We start from the raw sequence: 17,763 nt of genomic DNA, 5'->3' as shown, positions 1-17,763 counted from the left end.
CATGAGTTCGGAATCACGAAAATCCGAACCACGAATGATCACCTCGGCAATCTGTCGACAAGCTCTGTGAACTGCTTAAGACGCCTGAACAACGATTCCCATTGCTTTGGTGACGAGGCCAGCCCTTGCGCCAGGTCTTTCCGTTCGTCGACTGCCGCCGCGCCTCGTTCCACCAGTGTATCAGATTGCATGGTGGCGACCTCTTTCTTGGCCTCATCAATGGCTCGCCGCGCGACGGTCTGCTCCGATGATCGATATCCTCCGGCTTCTGCGATTGCGCGACCTGAGTGTTTCTGTGTGTTACGGACATTAGGCAGTGACTTTGCTTGCCACAATGATGCAACTGTACAGTCAGATCATCCTGAGGCGAGCCGATGTCGTTAGTCCGCTGGTGTGGTTGAGAGGTTCCGGTCGCCTGCGGTTCGTCGACATCCTGGTCCAATATCCAGCGTTAGATGCCCTCCCTGCGTGTGCACAGTCCCAGAGAGTTGTACTCACCATCGCGCCTATCGTGCCTGTTGCGAGATCCAGGGGCTGGGAGGAAGCGCCCTCATCCCGAGCGTTATCGGGGGGAGACCTGAGCTTCCTGAACTCATCGCCTATCTTTTTACGAACAGCCATGACGATTCACGTGTGTACCAAGTGTTCCAGCTGTTGAGTAGATGTGCGTCGATGGTGGCGATAGTCAGAGGGAACGGGGAAGGAGAGCGAGCACACTCAGTGGAAGGGCTTTAGGTGAGCGAGCCCTCATGATCATGCATGCCGTTTCAGCGTGCTGTGCGAAACCCTACTCAGTCGAGATACCTTCATTGGATACATAGTTCTGAGGGCTAAAGCTGGGGGTAGGTAGGTAGGTAGGTAGATTGCCGACGAGGTCCCGGTAGCGGAACAGCCGGTTGCTGCGCTGCACGTACGCCACTCGTGCAGTCGACAGCGTGCCGGGGGATCTACTGATGTTCGTGAGAGCGGACGGTTGCATTGGCCACAGCATGATGTTGATGAGTATACTTCAAGGAAAGAGTGTTACAGCGAATGTGTTTCCCGAGCAATTGGAGTTGACTGAGGTGCATCACAGGTCCCCTCGGGTAGCCCTTAGCGTAGGTCCGTCGTCCGAATCTTGCGCATGGCAGCTCAACAATGCGTTCCAGCCGAGCTGCAAAGATCTGAGTTGTAGAATTTAGCTATCGATGCAGCGCAAAACAATCGGGATGGGAAATTGGACGCATTCCGGACGCGTGGCTTTTGCAGCTTGTCGTAGCAGCAGTCAAACGTTGAAGCCCGCGGTCGACGATTCGCGCGAGACACCAGCCTTTGGTCTTGCACCGGTTGCACCGCTACCTCGTTCTGTTGCATACTATACATGCGTGATCATCAACTACGCCCAAGATTGCTATCAAAGCCGCCCATATAAGCCGATCCAGCCATCCTCTACTGCCGTCGGATTATCCGCGCCCCCAGGGTCCAACATCTGTGCCAGCTCGGACTGAACCAGTTCATTGCGCAGTTGATCACAAGATCGATCTTTTGCGCGCAACGGGCTGACTTGGATATGGGATAATCGAAGCCGATGAAGAGTGTATCTAGGTACGCGCAAAGATGGAAGGACATGCGTAGCCTGTTACAAGCTCTTTTCGCACCACAGCGTGCGCAGTCAGGAATCTGTCGGGGGTAGTGGGCAAATCTGTGCGTACACCTCGTTCTGTCGCTCGATCGTGTCCAAGTTCATTGAGGAGCGTGTACAGGGTCTCCGAGTATCATGACCTCGAGAACGATTTCGATTTCTTCCTCGAAGACCAGACGGTGCCATCCACGGATCCCCCGGGCCATTTTCTGAATCTACATGGGGAAGGGCGTAGACGGCAACTGCTTGCAATAGGCCTTCAAGACGCTTCCACCTTGTTCAACCAGGCGGTGGTCAATCGCGTGGACGTTGGAGTATGGCGCGACATAACAAGATCCTTGACCATAGACGTGTATAATTTGGATCCTGGCGCATCGCGACGTCGCCAACTGCGTGCGTGCGTCTGTGTCTGCTTTCGTATGAAGTTTTCAGGCTCAATCGGTATGCTCACAGCGTGCTTGAACATCGTATCCAGAACACAGAAACGTTCACGCGGTCAAAATCGCGCTGCCGACGACGTTCCCGGAGCGCATCCTGCATCGTCAGGAGTTGCTCTCCTCAACTCGTGCACCAAAGCAAGCCTGTACGCTACTTTTGTGACGTCGACAGGACCACCGTACGTCGCTATCTTGCACATATATGCTATGATACATGTTTAGCAAGAACTGGGCTCATGGACGGCCGTGAACTTCCGTTTGACCAGTTCGACATCCGTCTCCGCATCGGGAGGGTGCGCGCACTCGACGCTGCGCTCGCGCAGATCCTCAGCAAATTTGAGCTCGATGTCTTGGTCAGACCGGGCACATACGGTCGGAGCTTTTCCATCTTTGCGGGGCAGGTCGCTGGACGACAACGGAACACTTTGAACGAGCGAGGAGGCGGGCGGGACAGTGGTGATCCCTGCGGTATGCGACGCGCACAGTAGTCTGAGGAAACGGAGGGTGTAGGCGGGAGGATGATAGACATGGACTGTGGTACTTGCATCGCATCGCTCCGGGGACGTTGTAAAAATGGTCTTTGGCGTCGGCAGCAGTCACCAGAGGCACGATCAGAAAGAGTTGTAGGCAGACGAGGTTGCTCGTCGAGGACGGTCCTGCGAGGGTTAAAGTAGCGAAGATGAATACACTTTATAAGTCCTGAGGTGCCTAGAGTATGAGCCTACGAACGCGCATCAGCGTCTATCAGGAAGCGGATATAGTAGAGTATAGTAAGAGAAGACGATGCAAACGGCCGAGATTCACAGAGAGCGTGTACAAGTCAAGAAGGAGGAATGAGAAAAATCACGCACCTTAATCGCGGTTCTTCGGACGATCGCGGCACGTCGAAGACCTGGACGAGCAGGCAGGTATGGTACTCCCGCAGATGGGCAGGTTGGTGTTGGAGGATAGTGGGCCAAGTTCGTTGTCGTGAAGTAAGCTAGAGAAAGGGTGCATATATGCGCTCCTCAGCATGCGTGGACTTCGGTTCAAGTACGGCGAGGGGGGGAGAGGAATCACGTACCGGACTGGATGGGCCGTCGCATATACTTGCACTGCTCATGCTGGGCAATCATCGACCTCCAGCCTAATCCGCTCGAGGTTTGCACGGCCAATCCGGGGGGAGAGCGTATCCGGCGCGGTGGCCACATCAATAGCGAGTTCGAATGCCGTCGCCGCAATCCCATCGCGACCTTCTATCGGAGGGCGTGAGTTGTGTACCCGCAGGCCCAAGCCGTTATCTTACTGGGGAAGATTCATCCCGATGCCCAGCACAACGTCGTCCACTATCGCTCAGCGCTGATCAACCTCGCACTCGAAACAACCGTCACTGACGCGACGGGCATCGGCTTTGATGTACGGCCAGCGCTCGTGGACATCTGCAAGGTTGGAATATGTGCATCGATTTGCGGAAAAAGACGTACCAGACGGAGCCACCGTCTTCAACCGCAACTCGGAGGAACCCATGGACGATAGTCTACCTACAATGTGTGTGACATTGTATGTCTTGCGCTGCGTACGGCAGCGAGCCTGACTTGTACGCCAGGTTGAACTTGAAGTGTGGTGCGACGGAGGGACGGGAGTGGGTTAGGCGTGTCTTGAGCCGAGAGCGCTGCTGCGCCCCCATGATCTCCTTCCCAACAGCATGGACGATGACGGCATGACTGCAGCTCACCCACCTCAAGCTTGCGATCACGTCTTCCTCATCCCAGCCTGTTTCTCCGACGTGCCGTGCAAATGCTAAAACTCCGACGTGGACGGTGGCACACATGCCCGGCTCGTCTACGAGCACGCTCGCGGACCTCCTGTCATGGTATACGAGCCTGACCATCCTATACCAGTGGCGCAGGCTATAGCCGCAGGTGAGAGCGCGATCGTATCTCTCACTGGCAATCGTGCAGAAGGCAAGTCACACTAGTAGTCCACGCGTGTTTCCTGACGAATCTATCTTTAGACCATTATCGGACAGGTCGAACTCGACCATCCGCGACACCCTCGACACCCTCGAGAACGCATACGATTTCATGGATCAGGCTCAGTCTTTGGACAGCATCAAATCAGCGGCGAAGCTACTCACGGCACTTGCTCTTTACCATAGAACCCCGCAGATGCAAGAGCCCGCAGTGCCCACTGTGGCAACCCCTGCACGCCGAAGGTGTGCAGCTGCCCCTAAGTCGTCACTCCGCAAGTTCTCGACCGGTTTTTGCAAATGGCCAGGCTGCGTCCATACGTGCAGGGACTTTCATTACGAGGACGCCGAATATCACGTCCGAGAGCACATCGCAGAACGTGGTGATTCGTCGCATTTCTCGTGCCCGCTCGACCCGGACTCTTCCTTCCGGACTGCCAAGGACCTTACACGTCGCATTGTTGACGCACTTCAACATCTGTGTCTTCTGCCCCGTGCGCGGTAGGCTCATGTCGCGCCATGATGCTGCCAAGAGCCCCTGCTCCGCGAGGCGTCAACCAGCCGACGATACATATATATGTACTCGATCGCTCAGACTATTGCACTCCTTCCGATCTTTATCTCATACACTAATCAGCATCATAGAATTGTTTTTCATTGTTCGACTTCGCATCGAGACTAACTCATCGTGTCCAAACGTCCATGACCGATGTAACAATACCATCTCCCTCCTCACTTTCTTTTCGATTCTGCTCGATTGAGTCGAGAGCCCAAACACCCTCCGTATCAAGGTCTCACATCTAACATCTCATCACTGTACTGTGCATGTTATGATTATTCATTTATACTCTTATTACGAAGCTCGCTGCGCAAACTAAGTATCAGCCACTGTCTTGCAATTGCTCAGGCGTCCACGCATACTCATCTGTGAACATCATTATGGACTCATATAGTCGCTGATTGATTCAACTTCAACAAGAGTTCTTTATCTTTTCACTGACATAGTAATATACATGCCTTGTATGAGGTATCATCTGCGCACGTCCCTTGAGCTCGTTTTGGTCTAAGATTTTTCTCCATCCTGCTTCTTGAGCGCCAGTTCGACCACAGTGGCAGATTTCAGATCATCTTCGCCGTAATAATTGCTGGAACTCTTATCCGATTTTTCGAGACCATCCTCCAGACTCTCCAAGTCGATCCCCGCGTTGGCGGCCCTGATCGTGCCCAGAAGTTCCTTGCCGAACTGCGTATGTTCCATTCAGGATACCTTTACTGAGCACATGATATCAAATTAGATTACTCACGGCTGCTGCTTCGCTCTTTTTTCCTTTCTTCAGCATATCGAGGTAGGTCTTGATCGAGGTCATTTGTTCGGTGAGTTTCCGAGCTTGCTCTCGCAGGCAATCGACTACCAAACGAGCCACCTGCGTCTCGTGAATGCCGTCAATGAGTCGCTCTTTCCTGCATACAACAGAATGAATATCTTGAAGTATGCGATCGTCTTTATAGAAACTCACTGCCGAGCACCGAGGAAGAGCTCGACGATAGGTGTCGCCACCAAGATTACAACCCCAAAGCGGGAGAACCATTTGCCGTATTTACCGAGGAAGCCAATGCTCTTGGTGACTTCGGCTCCTTCTGGTGTATCTTAAGTTGACGCCGTACGAATTCTGCAGAAAGATATACTCACCTTCAGCAGCGATAACAGTACCTTCTCCAGCTACCAAACAGAGAGCGCGTTACTTTGGCTCCGTGTATCTTAAGTAGATTACGAGCTTTACCTTCAGCGCTCTTCAACGCGGTCTGCGCAGCCTGTGCAACACCTACATCGATGATGTCAGTCGATAACGCATGCCAGCGTAGCAATATACCGCATACCTTCGCCAGCGGCAGCTGCAGTTCCGGCTGTTGCTTTCACGAGCGTATCGACGAGTGCGCTGACTGAGCTTTGCACGGCTTGCATACTAGAAGCGCCTTTGAAGAGACCCATAATTGCGGTTCCTACGAGCGAGGCGATTGGTGATCAGGCCCACTCTGAATTGGACGACACTCACCGCCTAACTTGGCTAGTTCGGGACCCCCGATAACGAGTGCCGCCCAGAACATCGTTTCGCCAATCTAACTCGCATTATTGACGAGATGCCTCAACACATATCTCTGACCTACCTGGTGAACGGTCCTGGTAGCGTCAATCAACTGGAAGCTTGCTTATTAGATCAGGATTGAGTAGATGGACTGGATAACGTACGGTCTGATAGGTACGGCGTTGCTCTTCTGTGAGCTTGCTCATCGCCTTTTTCTTGAGCTCTTCCAAGGTCGATATATCGCCTTTATGAAGCAACTCGTCCAAGATCGCTCGCGCGGCCTTGTCTAACTCGTCCATTCGGCGCTTCTCTTTGATAATGTCGCTTTGAAGCCCGCCGATGTGGTTGATGAGCTGCTGTAACCTGTCCGCCCGCTTGACGTTATCTAAGTAGTAATCAGTAAGCAATGGTATAAAAGCGAGTGATCAGACAACGTACCGGGGAATAGATGAGGTGTAGACATGGTGCAGATCAGTTGCGCTAGACAGATTGCAAAGTGGTTCTGTAGACGATACAGCAACGCATTTGTTTTAAATAGTGCGCGGGGCATACCCCAAACTCATCGTCATCGTCACAGCAGGGTAGATGTGAAGAGACCAGCCCTCGGAGGTGTCTTGATGCCGACCGTCCGTAATGTTATGTATGTCGCCATATGCATTGCATGCGCTGACAGCGAAGTATCTGCGGGCCTTCTGGCGTCGAGCAGGTGCAAGCATTTGATTCCGTGACACCGAAGCCGGTGCGTGGATGATCGGACTCACACACATTGACATTGACATGCCGGTCGCCTGGGAATTCTTTGCTTCGACATCGCAGGCTTGAGGCAATGACGTACTTTGGCAGGAGCCAAATCACTTGAAGAAATCAATCCGATATCGATGTCAACAGCTGGGAGCTGGCTAGGAGAGTCCGGCACGTGGCGGTCAAGTTCGCATGCTCAGGTGTTGACTTTCTTCAACCCATTCCGGTGTACAAAAGATGTCGAAAATCACGTTCGGATGACGTTGTAATTATTGATATCGGAATACATGAGGTCGATCACGACGATTCAGGCATAACGCGCCATGAAGATGCTCGAAGACTTCACAGGGGTTCGCGAGAGACTTCCATCCGCTGCCAGGTAAAGCGTGTCCGGCGTCTCGACACGTAGAGAAACCTCCACGGAAAGAGAGTGCATTGTTTTCGAATCAGCGCCGTGATTGCCCGCGAAGCTGGCTGCTTCGGCAGCGTTCGCAAAGGAGATGATCCAGGCGGTCTGATGAGATGTGTCATTTCACAAAGGCTCATATCGAGGCGAAGATGGGACTCACCGAAGAAGTTGCAGCGTGCTCCGTGCGGATTTTCAGATGGGTCGCGTCGGCTTGAAGCGTGTCGTGCGTTCTAGTCCTAGATGAACACGTTTGATATCCAAGTCACGCCAAGGAACTGGATGGACGTACTGAACGTGGACAACAGCTGCTGTTGCGTTGAGGAAGGACCCCAGAGCTATATGCATAGGACCCTGTAGCAAGGGCGAGATGGTCTTCGTGCCCTTTGGCTCCAAAACAACCGTGATCTGGGCAGTGGTACCCTGGAGAAAAAATCGGCGAAAGCCTCGGAGCGATTTCTCGCAGCTCACCTCAGACGATGGCGGTTCGTATTTCATCTTATGTTCCTTCATGTATCTGAGGCGATCAAGGCTGAGGTTGCACTCGCGCATCTCAGAGGTCAGAGGCTACGTTGCAGTGTAAGGGCGCAATCACAAGTAAGATGTCGCATGCAGACCTCGGGCATGATATCATTCGCCATCCTTCTCAAAGGCTGAGTGTGCGAAGCTCCAATCGCAGAAGTGGACATGAGCATGGCAGGCTGGAACGCGACCGTTTTCCCGCGAGCGGCTCGTTTCTTCGCCTCAAGTTCCGCATCGAGCGAGTGCGCGATGGCCTCCCATCCGGGGTCCTCATTTGTCCATGCGCCTCCGGGTCGGGTACGGTCATGCTCGACCAAGCCTTTGGCGATTTCGTAGTAGGTAGCGGCAGCGTTACTCTCCTGCAGGTTCTTCATGACGTCGCCTTCGCGCAGCTCTTTGATGATCATGTCCCTATCATATCCGGCTTTCTCGAAGATCCTATAGAGCTTCTTAATGCCGGAGATATTGATTTGTATCAGTCTGAACGTATTATCAGTTATAACTATCACGATTGCGAGGAAAAAACGGATGCCTGCTATGTTCCAGCAAGTACTTGATCTTGATGCGAGATGGATAAAGCTAGCATTGCGTACTTAGTCGAGCGGTATGATGCAGAGCCCCCGAGAACACTTACCGAGTTGATAGCGTCACGCAGCTGGGAGCGTTGAACAGCCCCGCTAATGGCGTCAAAGATGGCCCCGATAATTCCCAGTACCAAGAGGATATCGGTCGTGACAGCGATCCCTGGATAATAAACGTAAGCTGGTTTGCTTGAATGTAAACCTCGAGAGAGACTTGCCGGCGAAAAAGCCAAAGCCACCGGCGAGAGCGCCTACAATACTGATGGCTATCCCGGCAATAGCGACACTATTCGCAGTGTTGATCAGCGGAAGTTGTGGGTCACTATAGACGACTTACATGGCCATCGCGGTCGAGAATACTTCGCTAGCACTAATGTGACATGAGCGAACATTCTTCAAAACCAAATCTCCCATGTAGACTTACGTATCCAGGTCGTCCACAGTGCTCTTAATTTCAATCCATTTTTCCAGGTTCTCGCCGACGGCGGTACTGCGCACCAGCTTGTCGAGATCATCGAGGTTCTTGCACCCAAACGCGTGCAAGACTTTGGCGACTTTCTCCTTGTAAGGGCCGAGTTCCTTTTCGACTTCGGCCTTGATCTTTTCGTAATCGTGCTTGAACGACTGACAGTCGTCGGCGAGCTGCTGAGCGCGAGCGCGCCTGTTGGGGTTGTCTGGGTAGAAGAGAGATTGAGAGTTACCCATGATTGCGAGGTATAGTAGTGCGTTTCGAGATCTCAGAGTATTGTCTGATTTAGCCAGGACCGCGTCGATGTGCTAAATAGCGCGTAGCCAAATAGTACAGTACCCCATGACGCGCATGCTATGATGGGCGTCGGCGAAAGAGCGTCTCCGTAGTTCCAAGTCGGACACGAAGGACTAGTAATTCGAACATGTGAAGTAACGGCGTTTCATTTTAGCTCCGTGACCGCGGTAATGCACGTGGTGCATTGAACTGACAGCGTGTACTCGAAGTTGCCGAAGTCCACGAGCACGCGAGTTCATGCATTCTTACGCGTTTGCTCCTGGTCAAAAAAGCTCCTGACTTCAACTCAACTGTCATGAACAGCAACATAATTGACTGCAAGACACTCGGCGTAACGTTCAAGGATGTCTGCTAATAGAACGGCTACAGACTTACGAGTCTTCTGCTCTACCTCCCTGCCATCCACACAGGTTTCTAGTCCCGATCTCATTGTCGCCTCGCATCCTTCGTAATTACGTGTCCTATCAATGTCATACATGAAGCACCGAATGCAATCAGTACCCTCGGTCGCGGGCCCGCACCGATCGCGGACACTCGTCAAGGCCGGACGTCAAGTCTCCATTGCACCCTGCTTCTTCGTCTGCCAGGCTTTGTGCTACCGCTATGGCGACATAACATCCCGGTTGTGATTGACACCGGATGCGTATGTGGCAGAACCCAGTTTCCGAGGAGATGAGGAGACGATAGTCCGAGCTGCCGCGTATAAAATACTCTACACAAAGCCATACGACTCCAACCACCAACCTTCCCTCGTCGCCACACCTTCAAATCGAATCGACATGACCGTCTTCTACCCCGGTAAGCCGCCGCTCAATCTCTCCCGTCCTCGCTCATCTAACCACCATGCCTCCGCAGACAACGTCCCCCGCGCGGACCGCCTCCAGCAGCTGATCAACAACATCGGCGTGCTGCAGACCGACATCTCTCAGGAGAAGGCGCGCATGGACGAGCTCGACGAGAAGTCGCAGACGATCCTCAACGCGCTGCTCAAGGAGGGCAAGATCAAGACCCTCGCCGCGCTCAAGAACGAGGCGATGAGCAAGCTGACTGATGAGCAGAAGCACGAGTTTGAGGCTGTAGGTCGTTTGGATCTGACCTCGGAGGAGTCTTTATGTTGACGATCTCCTTAGTTGATTTCGTCTACGAAAGAAGTGGCTAAAGTAAGAACCACTATTTGTGCTGTTTGAACTCCTTGTTGACGTCTCTGCAGATCACGGAGACGATGCTCTGGATCGGTCTCCTCCTCGGAGGTGGCAAGCTCGTATCCCTCGGAAGTACGAACTTCATCTTGCAAAGTCGCGAGTCCAGCTGACCGTACTTGCAGGCAAGGCGATTATGGCGCTCGTGCGCGGCATCGCCGCCATACAAGCCGTTCGCGCCATCGTCACCGCGTTCGTCGAGGCGATTCCCGGTCTGGCGCGTGGCGCAGCTGCCGTTGGAGAAGGTACGCATGATCCAACCGCCTTCATTTCTTCCACATCGACTGACGGAATATCGCTCTCAATCAGCCGTCGCAAACGCCGCCGCTCGGGCTCGAGCCATCGCGCAGAGTAAGTCGCGCTTGTTTTTCTATCTGCTCCGCATTTTATTGATACTTGGTTTGGTTCATGCAGCCGGGAAAGAAGCGGCTGGCCTCGTAGGTCGTACGTAGCATTTGACTTGACACCTACCAGGAAACGCTTACACTCGATCAGAGGAAAGCAAAGTTGCGCGCTTGTTCAAGTTCCTGGGCAAGATCGGAAAATGGCTTTCGTGGTTTGGCGTCGTACTCGTGGGCGTCGCGCCGCTGATCGAGGTCATCGTCGGTGGACAACAGTAAGCTTTTCTACCATGCATGACATTGTCACCATCAACTTCACGTTCCGTTCAGGAAGGACAAGCTTATTGAAGGCATCCACGAGACTCAGGTTGTCCGCCTGGTCATCGACGCGATCAAGCAGCAGGCGCGACACGTCACCGAGCAGATGAGCACGAGCACGACGTATCTCAACCTCCTCAACAAGGGCCAGACCGGCGCCGCCTCCGCCGTAAGCACCCACACCCGCACCTCGTTAATGATGCATTGACTTTGTTTGCGATACACAGATTGCTGAAGATATGATCGACACGATAAAGGAGGAAGACTCTAAGATTAACCTCAACAAGCTCGAGGCCGATCTTCGCGACGCAGATAACTCGACGGTGAACAAGTACTTCAAGGATGATTGGGACGTGGCTACTGTGGTTGAGAAGGCCGAGAAGGAGCGCGAAAAGGATGCTGCAGCTACCGCGCTGACGAAGAAGGAGAAGTGACCAAAAGTGTAGTCTAGCATAACCCCCTGTATTCTACACGGATGAAGATCCTGAACAATGAGATTGGACAGTGAATACTTGACGCACAATGTGTCTGCTTACGTGGTCCTCGGGCCTAACGACGATCATGCACTCTCATCTTATCTGCCTTACCCACCCGCTATCACTCGCATATATGCGTACGACTCGCGTCGACCCATCCCATCGCGAGCTCGCTCCGAGAGGCCGCCTTCGCCTTGAATGTTGCTTTCGTAGACGGGTAGTTGCGTCTGGAAAAGTTGGGGTATCGCCGTTGATGAAGGCCTAGCCAGTGCGGAACCGTACACGGCGTGCTTTACTAGCTCAGACTGCTTTGATTACTTCGTTTTGGATGGGGGCGGAGGCGATGGTGAGATGAGATGATCGCCTACGTGAAAACGATCCTCCGGTGAGCAGACGATAATATGAACGAGAGGAGCAGGTACGTACCGGAGCGGCGTGCACGGCTGCCTGTCTGATAGAGCGCTTGCCGACGCCTATGGCGAGAGTTCGTGTGCTTGCAGATATGGCGCCGGTCTCATGTAGGATTGCGGGGTACGACTGAGATATGCAACGCGCCGTAATTGTGAAGCAACGATCCTCCGCGCGCCAACGCAATCATCCTTGTGATATCTGCAGGCTCCTCATCGGTACGCCGTTCGATATCGGGCGAACGAGAGTCGTCGCGCACTCCCTTCGTTCCCGCAGGATATCATCCTTCTCCAGAGCCGCGGCGAGGTGCTCTGGCGTTCCGCCGGCGCGGTATTTGCATCGCGTTGGTCAATCTGGCCGTTGCCGACACCCATCGACGCTGCTTCGGACCTTCGAGAATATTGTTCGCTCGGGTACCCTGCGGATAGGAGATGGGCTACGGGATTAAGCCGATTCAAAAACTGAAGCGGTGATTATATCGTGCATATGCGTTAGTCAAACAGAGAAAACAGAGTACAGCTGGCTGCTGAGCGCTGATCAGGGAAAAGCTCAACGGGATAAGTGACGTGACGTGCCATGTAAGTAACGAACAGCGGGGCAGGTCACGGTCACGAACAAGCAGCCCTGTCGTCGTGCACCAATACAGTAGATTAACGGAGCAAACACGGATATGATTTTGGTATGTATCAAACTGTGGCACAACGACCCGGGCGACGCCGCGGAACTATATCTTGCTACCCTTGAGACGCTTGCGACAGGTCGAAGCATGTAAGTCCCGGCTCGTTATCAACTCCCAGCTTTTCACAGAGACACCCACCACCGTGACCAAGAATACGGACTTGCCCCTCTCTATAACCGGCCTCACAGCGCGTCTTCGATATCTGTCGGTCCCCGTCTACGCTTCTCTCTTCTCGCGTTCTCATCCTTCCGCAGCATCTCGCCCCGGTACCTCACGAGAATCCCGCGCGAAGCACACCCGTAGGGAACATCTCACATATACGGGGCAGGCTCCTGACCGACCCGTCCGATCGCGAGCCCACACCGTGCACTCGCTATACCAATCCCCAAGGAGCACGCCCGCGATGGCGAGCGCGACCACGCGCAGAGCCGTGAACGCTCCGACCTCCCGCATGGCGCACGCCACTCAGGACCGCACCCGACGAACCGAATTTCGTCGCTTATATGCGCCGTATCTCGAGCGATGAGGGGTGTGTCGAGCCCCTCGTGCTCGAATAGGAACGATGCGCCTCTTCCGTGCCCTCGCGACGCTAGCCACGTTCGGTGCCGCTCTCGCTATCCCGTCCGTCCACCGGCGTCATGTCGTGCACGAGAAACGCGCAGCGGAGCCATCGCCTGAACACTGGCTCAGCGCGCGCCGCGCAGATCCGGCCGCGGTGCTACCTATGCGCGTCGGCCTCGCGCAGCGCAATCTTCACCTACTCGAGGACATGTTGATGGAGGTCGCGCATCCGGAGAGCGACAACTACGGCATGCATTGGACTCCGGCTGAGGTCGTTGACTTCTTCAAACCGGCAGAGGACACCGTTGAAGCGGTCAAAACTTGGTTGACGGAGTTTGGCATCGCACCAGGCAGGATGAAGATGAGCCCGAGTAAGGGATGGTTGGAGTTCAACGTCACCGTCGCAGAGGTAAGTATTCGAATACGCGCTAGTTGGTGAGGAACCCTTACGCTTCATCCACCAGGCGGAAGATCTCCTTCAGACGGAGTACCACGTCTATACCCACTCTTCCGGCCTCGAACAGATCAGCTGCCCCTCCTACTCCGTCCCAGAGCAGATCCGGGAACACGTTGATTTGATCACGCCCACCGTCCACTTCAACCATGTCATGCGTTCCGAGCCCCTGCACAAGCGCTCTGGAGATGGCTCGCGCATGGGCCAGCCGTCAGCGCACACGGGCCCGAAGACGAACGGTCAGAAAGTCAAGATCACGCCGAACCTGGCGACGTGCGACCAGTACGTGACCTGCGCATCTTGTGCGCTCTAGATTGTCCTCAACGATCATCGATTCGCCAGGTTCATCACGCCAGATTGCTTGAGGGCGTTGTATAACGTGCACTATACGCCGATCGCGACCAAGAAAAACTCGTATGGAATTGGTGCGTCTCTTCGTATGTACGTGGTGCGACGCTGTGTGAACGACCTATCTTAGTGGAGTTTACGCCGCAAGCATTCCTTGCCGATGATTTGGACCTCTTCTTCACGTGCGTAGCGGTCACCTTCATCTGATCCACTCATTGACCCGGGGTTCAGGAATTTCTCCCCCAACGCTCTGGGGAAGAGGCCGAACCTCATTTCGATCGATGGAGGTGTCGCGCAGACTCAAGACCAAAGCTTCAACTTCAATGGCGAGAGCGATCTCGACCTCGAATACGCCATGGCACTCACAAACCGTATGCATCATTCCTATGTGTCTCGGCAGTGGTTCACGTCTCATGTTGGAGTGCAGCGCAACCCATAACTCTTCTGCAAGCCGGTGACCTTGTTGAAGGCATGCATATATCGGTCAGAACCGGCATGGCATTATAGTTGACGGCAAACCTTCAGGCGCATCCTTCAACAACTGGCTCGACGCTGTCGACGCATCTTTCTGCACCTTCGAGGGCGGCGACGACCCGACGCAGGACGGGATCTATCCAGACCCTATCGGTGGCGCAGGCGCATTCGAAGGTTCGCTCCGTTCGACTGCCTTCACCCTCGCTCGAAATCCCGTCACCTATTAACGCCGCCTCACAGGACCCGAGTCGTGCGGAATCATCAAGCCTCCGTTTGTAGTCTCCGTCTCCTACGGCCAGTCCGAGCACTCCGTCACGTCCGCCTACGCGCAACGCCAATGCGCCGAGTACGGCAAGCTCGGGATGCTCGGGACTAGCGTACTCTACTCCTCCGGCGACAACGGCGTCGCGAGCTTTGGGAACACGTGCATCAACGCGACGGACCAGGAGGACCCGAACGGAACGCGGTTCAACCCAGGGTTCCCGGTGACGTGCCCGTTCGTGACGGCGGTCGGCGCGACTCAGGTGAACCCGAATGCGACCGTGAACGACCCAGAGAGCGCATGCGAGCAGGTGATCTTCAGTGGAGGTACGTTGCCGCAACGTTTTTGCTCTAGCGTCGATTCAGGATGTGACTGATCCGCTGTCGCGTAGGTGGATTCTCCAACATCTTCGCCATGCCCAAAGTATGTCTGTTTTTTTTTCGCGCTTTCGGGGAGGTGCAAGCCTCTGACGGGAATCTGTGTTCCTCCGCAGTATCAAGAAACGGCCGTCAAGAGCTTCTTGAAGAACCACCCGCCGCCGTACACGGCTGCCCAATTCAACAACTCGGGGGTTGTCAGGGCCTTCCCGGACCTCAGCGCCAACGGGTGAGCATTACAATGTTGCCAATGCACACTCTCGATCTAACGCATCCTTCGTTACAGCGCCAACTACGTAATCGGTACTCATGACATCGACGCCTGAGTATGGATGTGACATTAACACTCGCTCTTTGCACCAGGCATCGATGGCGAGTTTGAGCTCGTCTTCGGCACATCCGCGTGAGCGTCTTCGCAACGTGTCTTCGGGAGCCGATTGTGATGTGTCGCCTTATCGTCTTAGTTCGAGTCCTGTCGTAGGGTCCCTCATCACGCTCATCAACGACGCTCGCCTCGCGATCGGCAAAGGACCTGTCGGTGAGCAAGGAATCGATATTCTTACGACCGGCTCAGTAATAACGGATTGCCCGCAGGCTTCATCAACCCAGCTGTGCGTAGCTATCCCCCGGATCTTTGTTGAATCTCATAGAGCCCACTTTTCCAGATCTATACTGATGCCTTCAAGATTGCTTTCAATGACATCACCACGGGAGGCAACCAGGGTTGTGGTGAGTGCCAACTTCTGAAGAGTGAAACCCAGAGTTTACATTTTAACAGGTACACCGGGCTTCGAGTCGTAAGTCGTTGCGCAGCATAATCAACAGTAAACGTCAGCTCGTGATTGACCCTGTCCTTGCTCTACCAGAACGACCGGATGGGATCCTGTCACAGGTGAGTCGAGTCTCTCCCGCCGACTTTGTCTCGTTCTCATCGCGTGTCTGTTCAGGTGTCGGCACACCTAACTTCGAACGCCTCCTCGCCCTTTTCTTGCTCCTTCCTTGATCTCGTGTCCGCAGGCGAAGTGACGAACAAAGGGAGTATTTTACGACACGATGGCGGCCGCGATGTTGTATGCCGGAAGACGAAGAATATATGATCGTTAAATATAAGCAGGGCAGATGAACTGCTGGATCTAACGCGCGATGTTTGTACTTGCCCCAGGGAGAATGTTCGACAGCGAACCCCGGTGGTCCAGATGCAGCACAGAACAGGGCGCGGCACGAATCCCCGGCGGGTCAAACTCGTCCACAGAGGAGAAGGGCAAGATCCAAAGTGAGACCATGGCATGGATGCAAAAGTTATTGCATAACGGGGGAATCCAATCTCATGCGGGTTGAATTCGTCGATCGAACAGGAGGATAAGAATCGAAAAGTTGAGACTATAGCATGAAATGCAAAAGCTATTGCATTCAGGGGGAAGGGAACCCCCGATGGGTCGAATTCGTCCATCGAACGGGAAAGGGATACTTGAAAAATGAGAGGCGTCAGTCAACCGCAAAAGTCATTGCATTAAGGGGGAATCGAACCCCCGGCGGGTCGAACTCGTCCATCGAACGGATTCGCTGGCAACGACCCAGGTTACCACTACCCCATTAATGCTTGGGCGTCTTCCCGTTGATTACGCTATGGAGGAATCTATCTTGCGTGCGGGCTCGTCACTGGTCCATGCGGTTGATCGCGTCTTCTTTCCTGTCGTCCGTTCGCCATTGATTTGACACGTACTGTGGTGATCTCGGAAGTAACGCGTTGTATGGACATAGCACCCGCCACAATCAGTAGATGGCATTGCGGCCGGCACGTATCCAAGCTTAGCTGCCGCCAAGGCAATACGTTTAGACCCGCCCAAATCCATCTCAATGCGCCCCGATATGACGTTCTGTCACCGACCTTCTATAAGACTATTTAAGTGTCAGTCCTTCCCACCTCGATTGAAACCTCGCCGCTTACTTCGCTATCACCGCCCAACGGGTACGCCGAGCTCTCGTGTGCGCACACATACAGTACCAGCTGCGTTTCTCGCGCAGCGGTCAAGGAATTCCGCCTGTTGGGATATGCCTGTGTACTAGCAGTGTTCGTCTATGCAAAGAACCGATGCTTCTTCGCCGCGTGTTGACGGGACAGGGCCTCGAATAGAGCTAATGACGCAGCGCGACAGAATCTATAAAGTGAAGCATGCGGAACGCGGCTGCCAAGCGCAGACTCTCCGCAGCCCCGCCGACATGGCTGGTACCACGTTTCCGGCGAGATCATGGGCGATATATACGTTTTGCGAAACGCTGCTGCACGGTACGCCAACCTTCACGAGCTATTCACATGCAGCGGTGGCATCTAGTTTTGCGCAACAGTCGCGGCTAATAGCCGGGGACGGGCTTGTCGTATACCACGGCTATTTAGCCGTTTTTTTGCACGACGGGCGATTGGGGTAGCATTGATCGCACATTGACGCGGCTATTGGCCGGCTAATGTACTGCATCCGAGGCTTCCTTAGTCAGGGCAATCGGAGAATAGCTGCCGAAGCGCCTAGCATGGCGTTGAATATGGATGGGAGACGTGGGAATAAATCCCTGACGCTCACTTCCCCGCCCGTCGTTCGCTTAGCCTCTGCCTCCGCCTCCGCCTCCGCCTCCGCCTCCGCCCAGTCGTTCGCTTAGCATCCTGCCCGACGTTCGCTTAGCATCCCGCCCGACGTTCGCTTAGCATCCCGCCCGACGTTCGCTTTAGCATCCCGACGCTCCCTCAGCATCCCGCCCCGACGTTCG

General features: G+C 54.2%; 6 protein-coding genes and 1 non-coding gene across 7 annotated transcripts; 2 read left to right on the top strand and 5 right to left on the bottom strand.

Annotated features, from left to right (window-relative positions):
• Positions 1–38: 38 nt before the first annotated feature.
• On the bottom strand, positions 39–621 carry PUNSTDRAFT_130498 (uncharacterized protein; the record flags this gene model as incomplete). Its single annotated transcript, XM_007379734.1, has 3 exons — positions 39–293; positions 350–433; positions 499–621. The coding sequence occupies 3 exons, from the start codon at positions 619–621 to the stop codon at positions 39–41; spliced, it is 462 nt and encodes a 153-aa protein (XP_007379796.1).
• A 1,235-nt stretch (positions 622–1,856) lies between these two features.
• On the bottom strand, positions 1,857–3,686 carry PUNSTDRAFT_49520 (uncharacterized protein). Its single transcript, XM_007379733.1, has 6 exons — positions 3,344–3,686; positions 3,122–3,293; positions 2,910–3,037; positions 2,604–2,779; positions 2,075–2,547; positions 1,857–2,018 (listed from the first exon to the last, which is right to left on the bottom strand). Exons 2-5 carry the CDS (start codon positions 3,282–3,284, stop codon positions 2,277–2,279), a joined length of 738 nt encoding a protein of 245 aa, XP_007379795.1. The 5' UTR covers positions 3,285–3,293; positions 3,344–3,686; the 3' UTR covers positions 1,857–2,018; positions 2,075–2,276.
• Positions 3,687–5,069: 1,383 nt separating this feature from the next.
• On the bottom strand, positions 5,070–6,553 carry PUNSTDRAFT_41942 (uncharacterized protein; the record flags this gene model as incomplete). Its single annotated transcript, XM_007379732.1, has 9 exons — positions 5,070–5,249; positions 5,311–5,467; positions 5,524–5,653; positions 5,697–5,726; positions 5,788–5,829; positions 5,885–6,007; positions 6,061–6,124; positions 6,255–6,475; positions 6,529–6,553. The coding sequence occupies 9 exons, from the start codon at positions 6,551–6,553 to the stop codon at positions 5,070–5,072; spliced, it is 972 nt and encodes a 323-aa protein (XP_007379794.1).
• Positions 6,554–7,797: 1,244 nt separating this feature from the next.
• PUNSTDRAFT_96924 (uncharacterized protein) lies at positions 7,798–9,090 on the bottom strand (the record flags this gene model as incomplete). Its single annotated transcript, XM_007379731.1, has 6 exons — positions 8,765–9,090; positions 8,678–8,710; positions 8,559–8,626; positions 8,394–8,503; positions 8,286–8,338; positions 7,798–8,239 (listed from the first exon to the last, which is right to left on the bottom strand). Exons 1-6 carry the CDS (start codon positions 9,043–9,045, stop codon positions 7,798–7,800), a joined length of 987 nt encoding a protein of 328 aa, XP_007379793.1. The 5' UTR covers positions 9,046–9,090.
• A 795-nt stretch (positions 9,091–9,885) lies between these two features.
• On the top strand, positions 9,886–11,398 carry PUNSTDRAFT_141030 (uncharacterized protein; the record flags this gene model as incomplete). The annotated part of the gene is made up of 10 exons (XM_007379730.1): positions 9,886–9,904; positions 9,962–10,182; positions 10,237–10,266; positions 10,317–10,380; positions 10,431–10,550; positions 10,615–10,656; positions 10,720–10,749; positions 10,801–10,921; positions 10,977–11,133; positions 11,192–11,398. 10 exons carry the CDS (start codon positions 9,886–9,888, stop codon positions 11,396–11,398), a joined length of 1,011 nt encoding a protein of 336 aa, XP_007379792.1.
• Positions 11,399–12,715: 1,317 nt separating this feature from the next.
• PUNSTDRAFT_96921 (subtilisin-like protein) lies at positions 12,716–16,006 on the top strand (the record flags this gene model as incomplete). The annotated part of the gene is made up of 19 exons (XM_007379729.1): positions 12,716–12,731; positions 12,782–13,497; positions 13,553–13,824; positions 13,885–13,967; positions 14,021–14,072; positions 14,122–14,261; positions 14,318–14,359; positions 14,416–14,538; positions 14,605–14,952; positions 15,018–15,049; positions 15,120–15,232; positions 15,290–15,306; positions 15,367–15,406; positions 15,468–15,541; positions 15,598–15,614; positions 15,669–15,732; positions 15,782–15,800; positions 15,870–15,895; positions 15,951–16,006. The coding sequence occupies exons 2-19, from the start codon at positions 13,090–13,092 to the stop codon at positions 16,004–16,006; spliced, it is 1,926 nt and encodes a 641-aa protein (XP_007379791.1). The 5' UTR covers positions 12,716–12,731; positions 12,782–13,089.
• Positions 16,007–16,509: 503 nt separating this feature from the next.
• PUNSTDRAFT_t16 lies at positions 16,510–16,603 on the bottom strand. The gene has a single exon. It is a non-coding gene; the product is annotated as a tRNA-Gly (tRNA).
• Between the last annotated feature and the right edge of the window lie 1,160 nt (positions 16,604–17,763).

Source organism: Punctularia strigosozonata, assembly GCF_000264995.1.
Source record: "Punctularia strigosozonata HHB-11173 SS5 unplaced genomic scaffold PUNSTscaffold_2, whole genome shotgun sequence".
Lineage (NCBI taxonomy): Eukaryota > Fungi > Basidiomycota > Agaricomycetes > Corticiales > Punctulariaceae > Punctularia > Punctularia strigosozonata.
The sequence above is the reverse complement of the archived record's forward strand: the minus strand, read 5'-3'. Positions and strand labels throughout refer to the sequence as shown.

What these genes read in the sequence shown, in the direction of transcription:
- PUNSTDRAFT_49520 (XM_007379733.1), bottom strand. Translation starts at nt 3,284, where the DNA reads ATGGGATTGCGGCGACGGCATTCGAACTCGCTATTGATGTGGCCACCG. An exon ending in TCCGAAGAACCGCGATTAAG is followed by an intron (nt 2,780 to 2,909) that starts GTGCGTGATTTT and finishes GCGCGTTCGTAG; the next exon opens with GCTCATACTCTAGGCACCTC. An exon ending in CGTCCCCGGAGCGATGCGAT is followed by an intron (nt 2,548 to 2,603) that starts GCAAGTACCACA and finishes CCGTTTCCTCAG; the next exon opens with ACTACTGTGCGCGTCGCATA.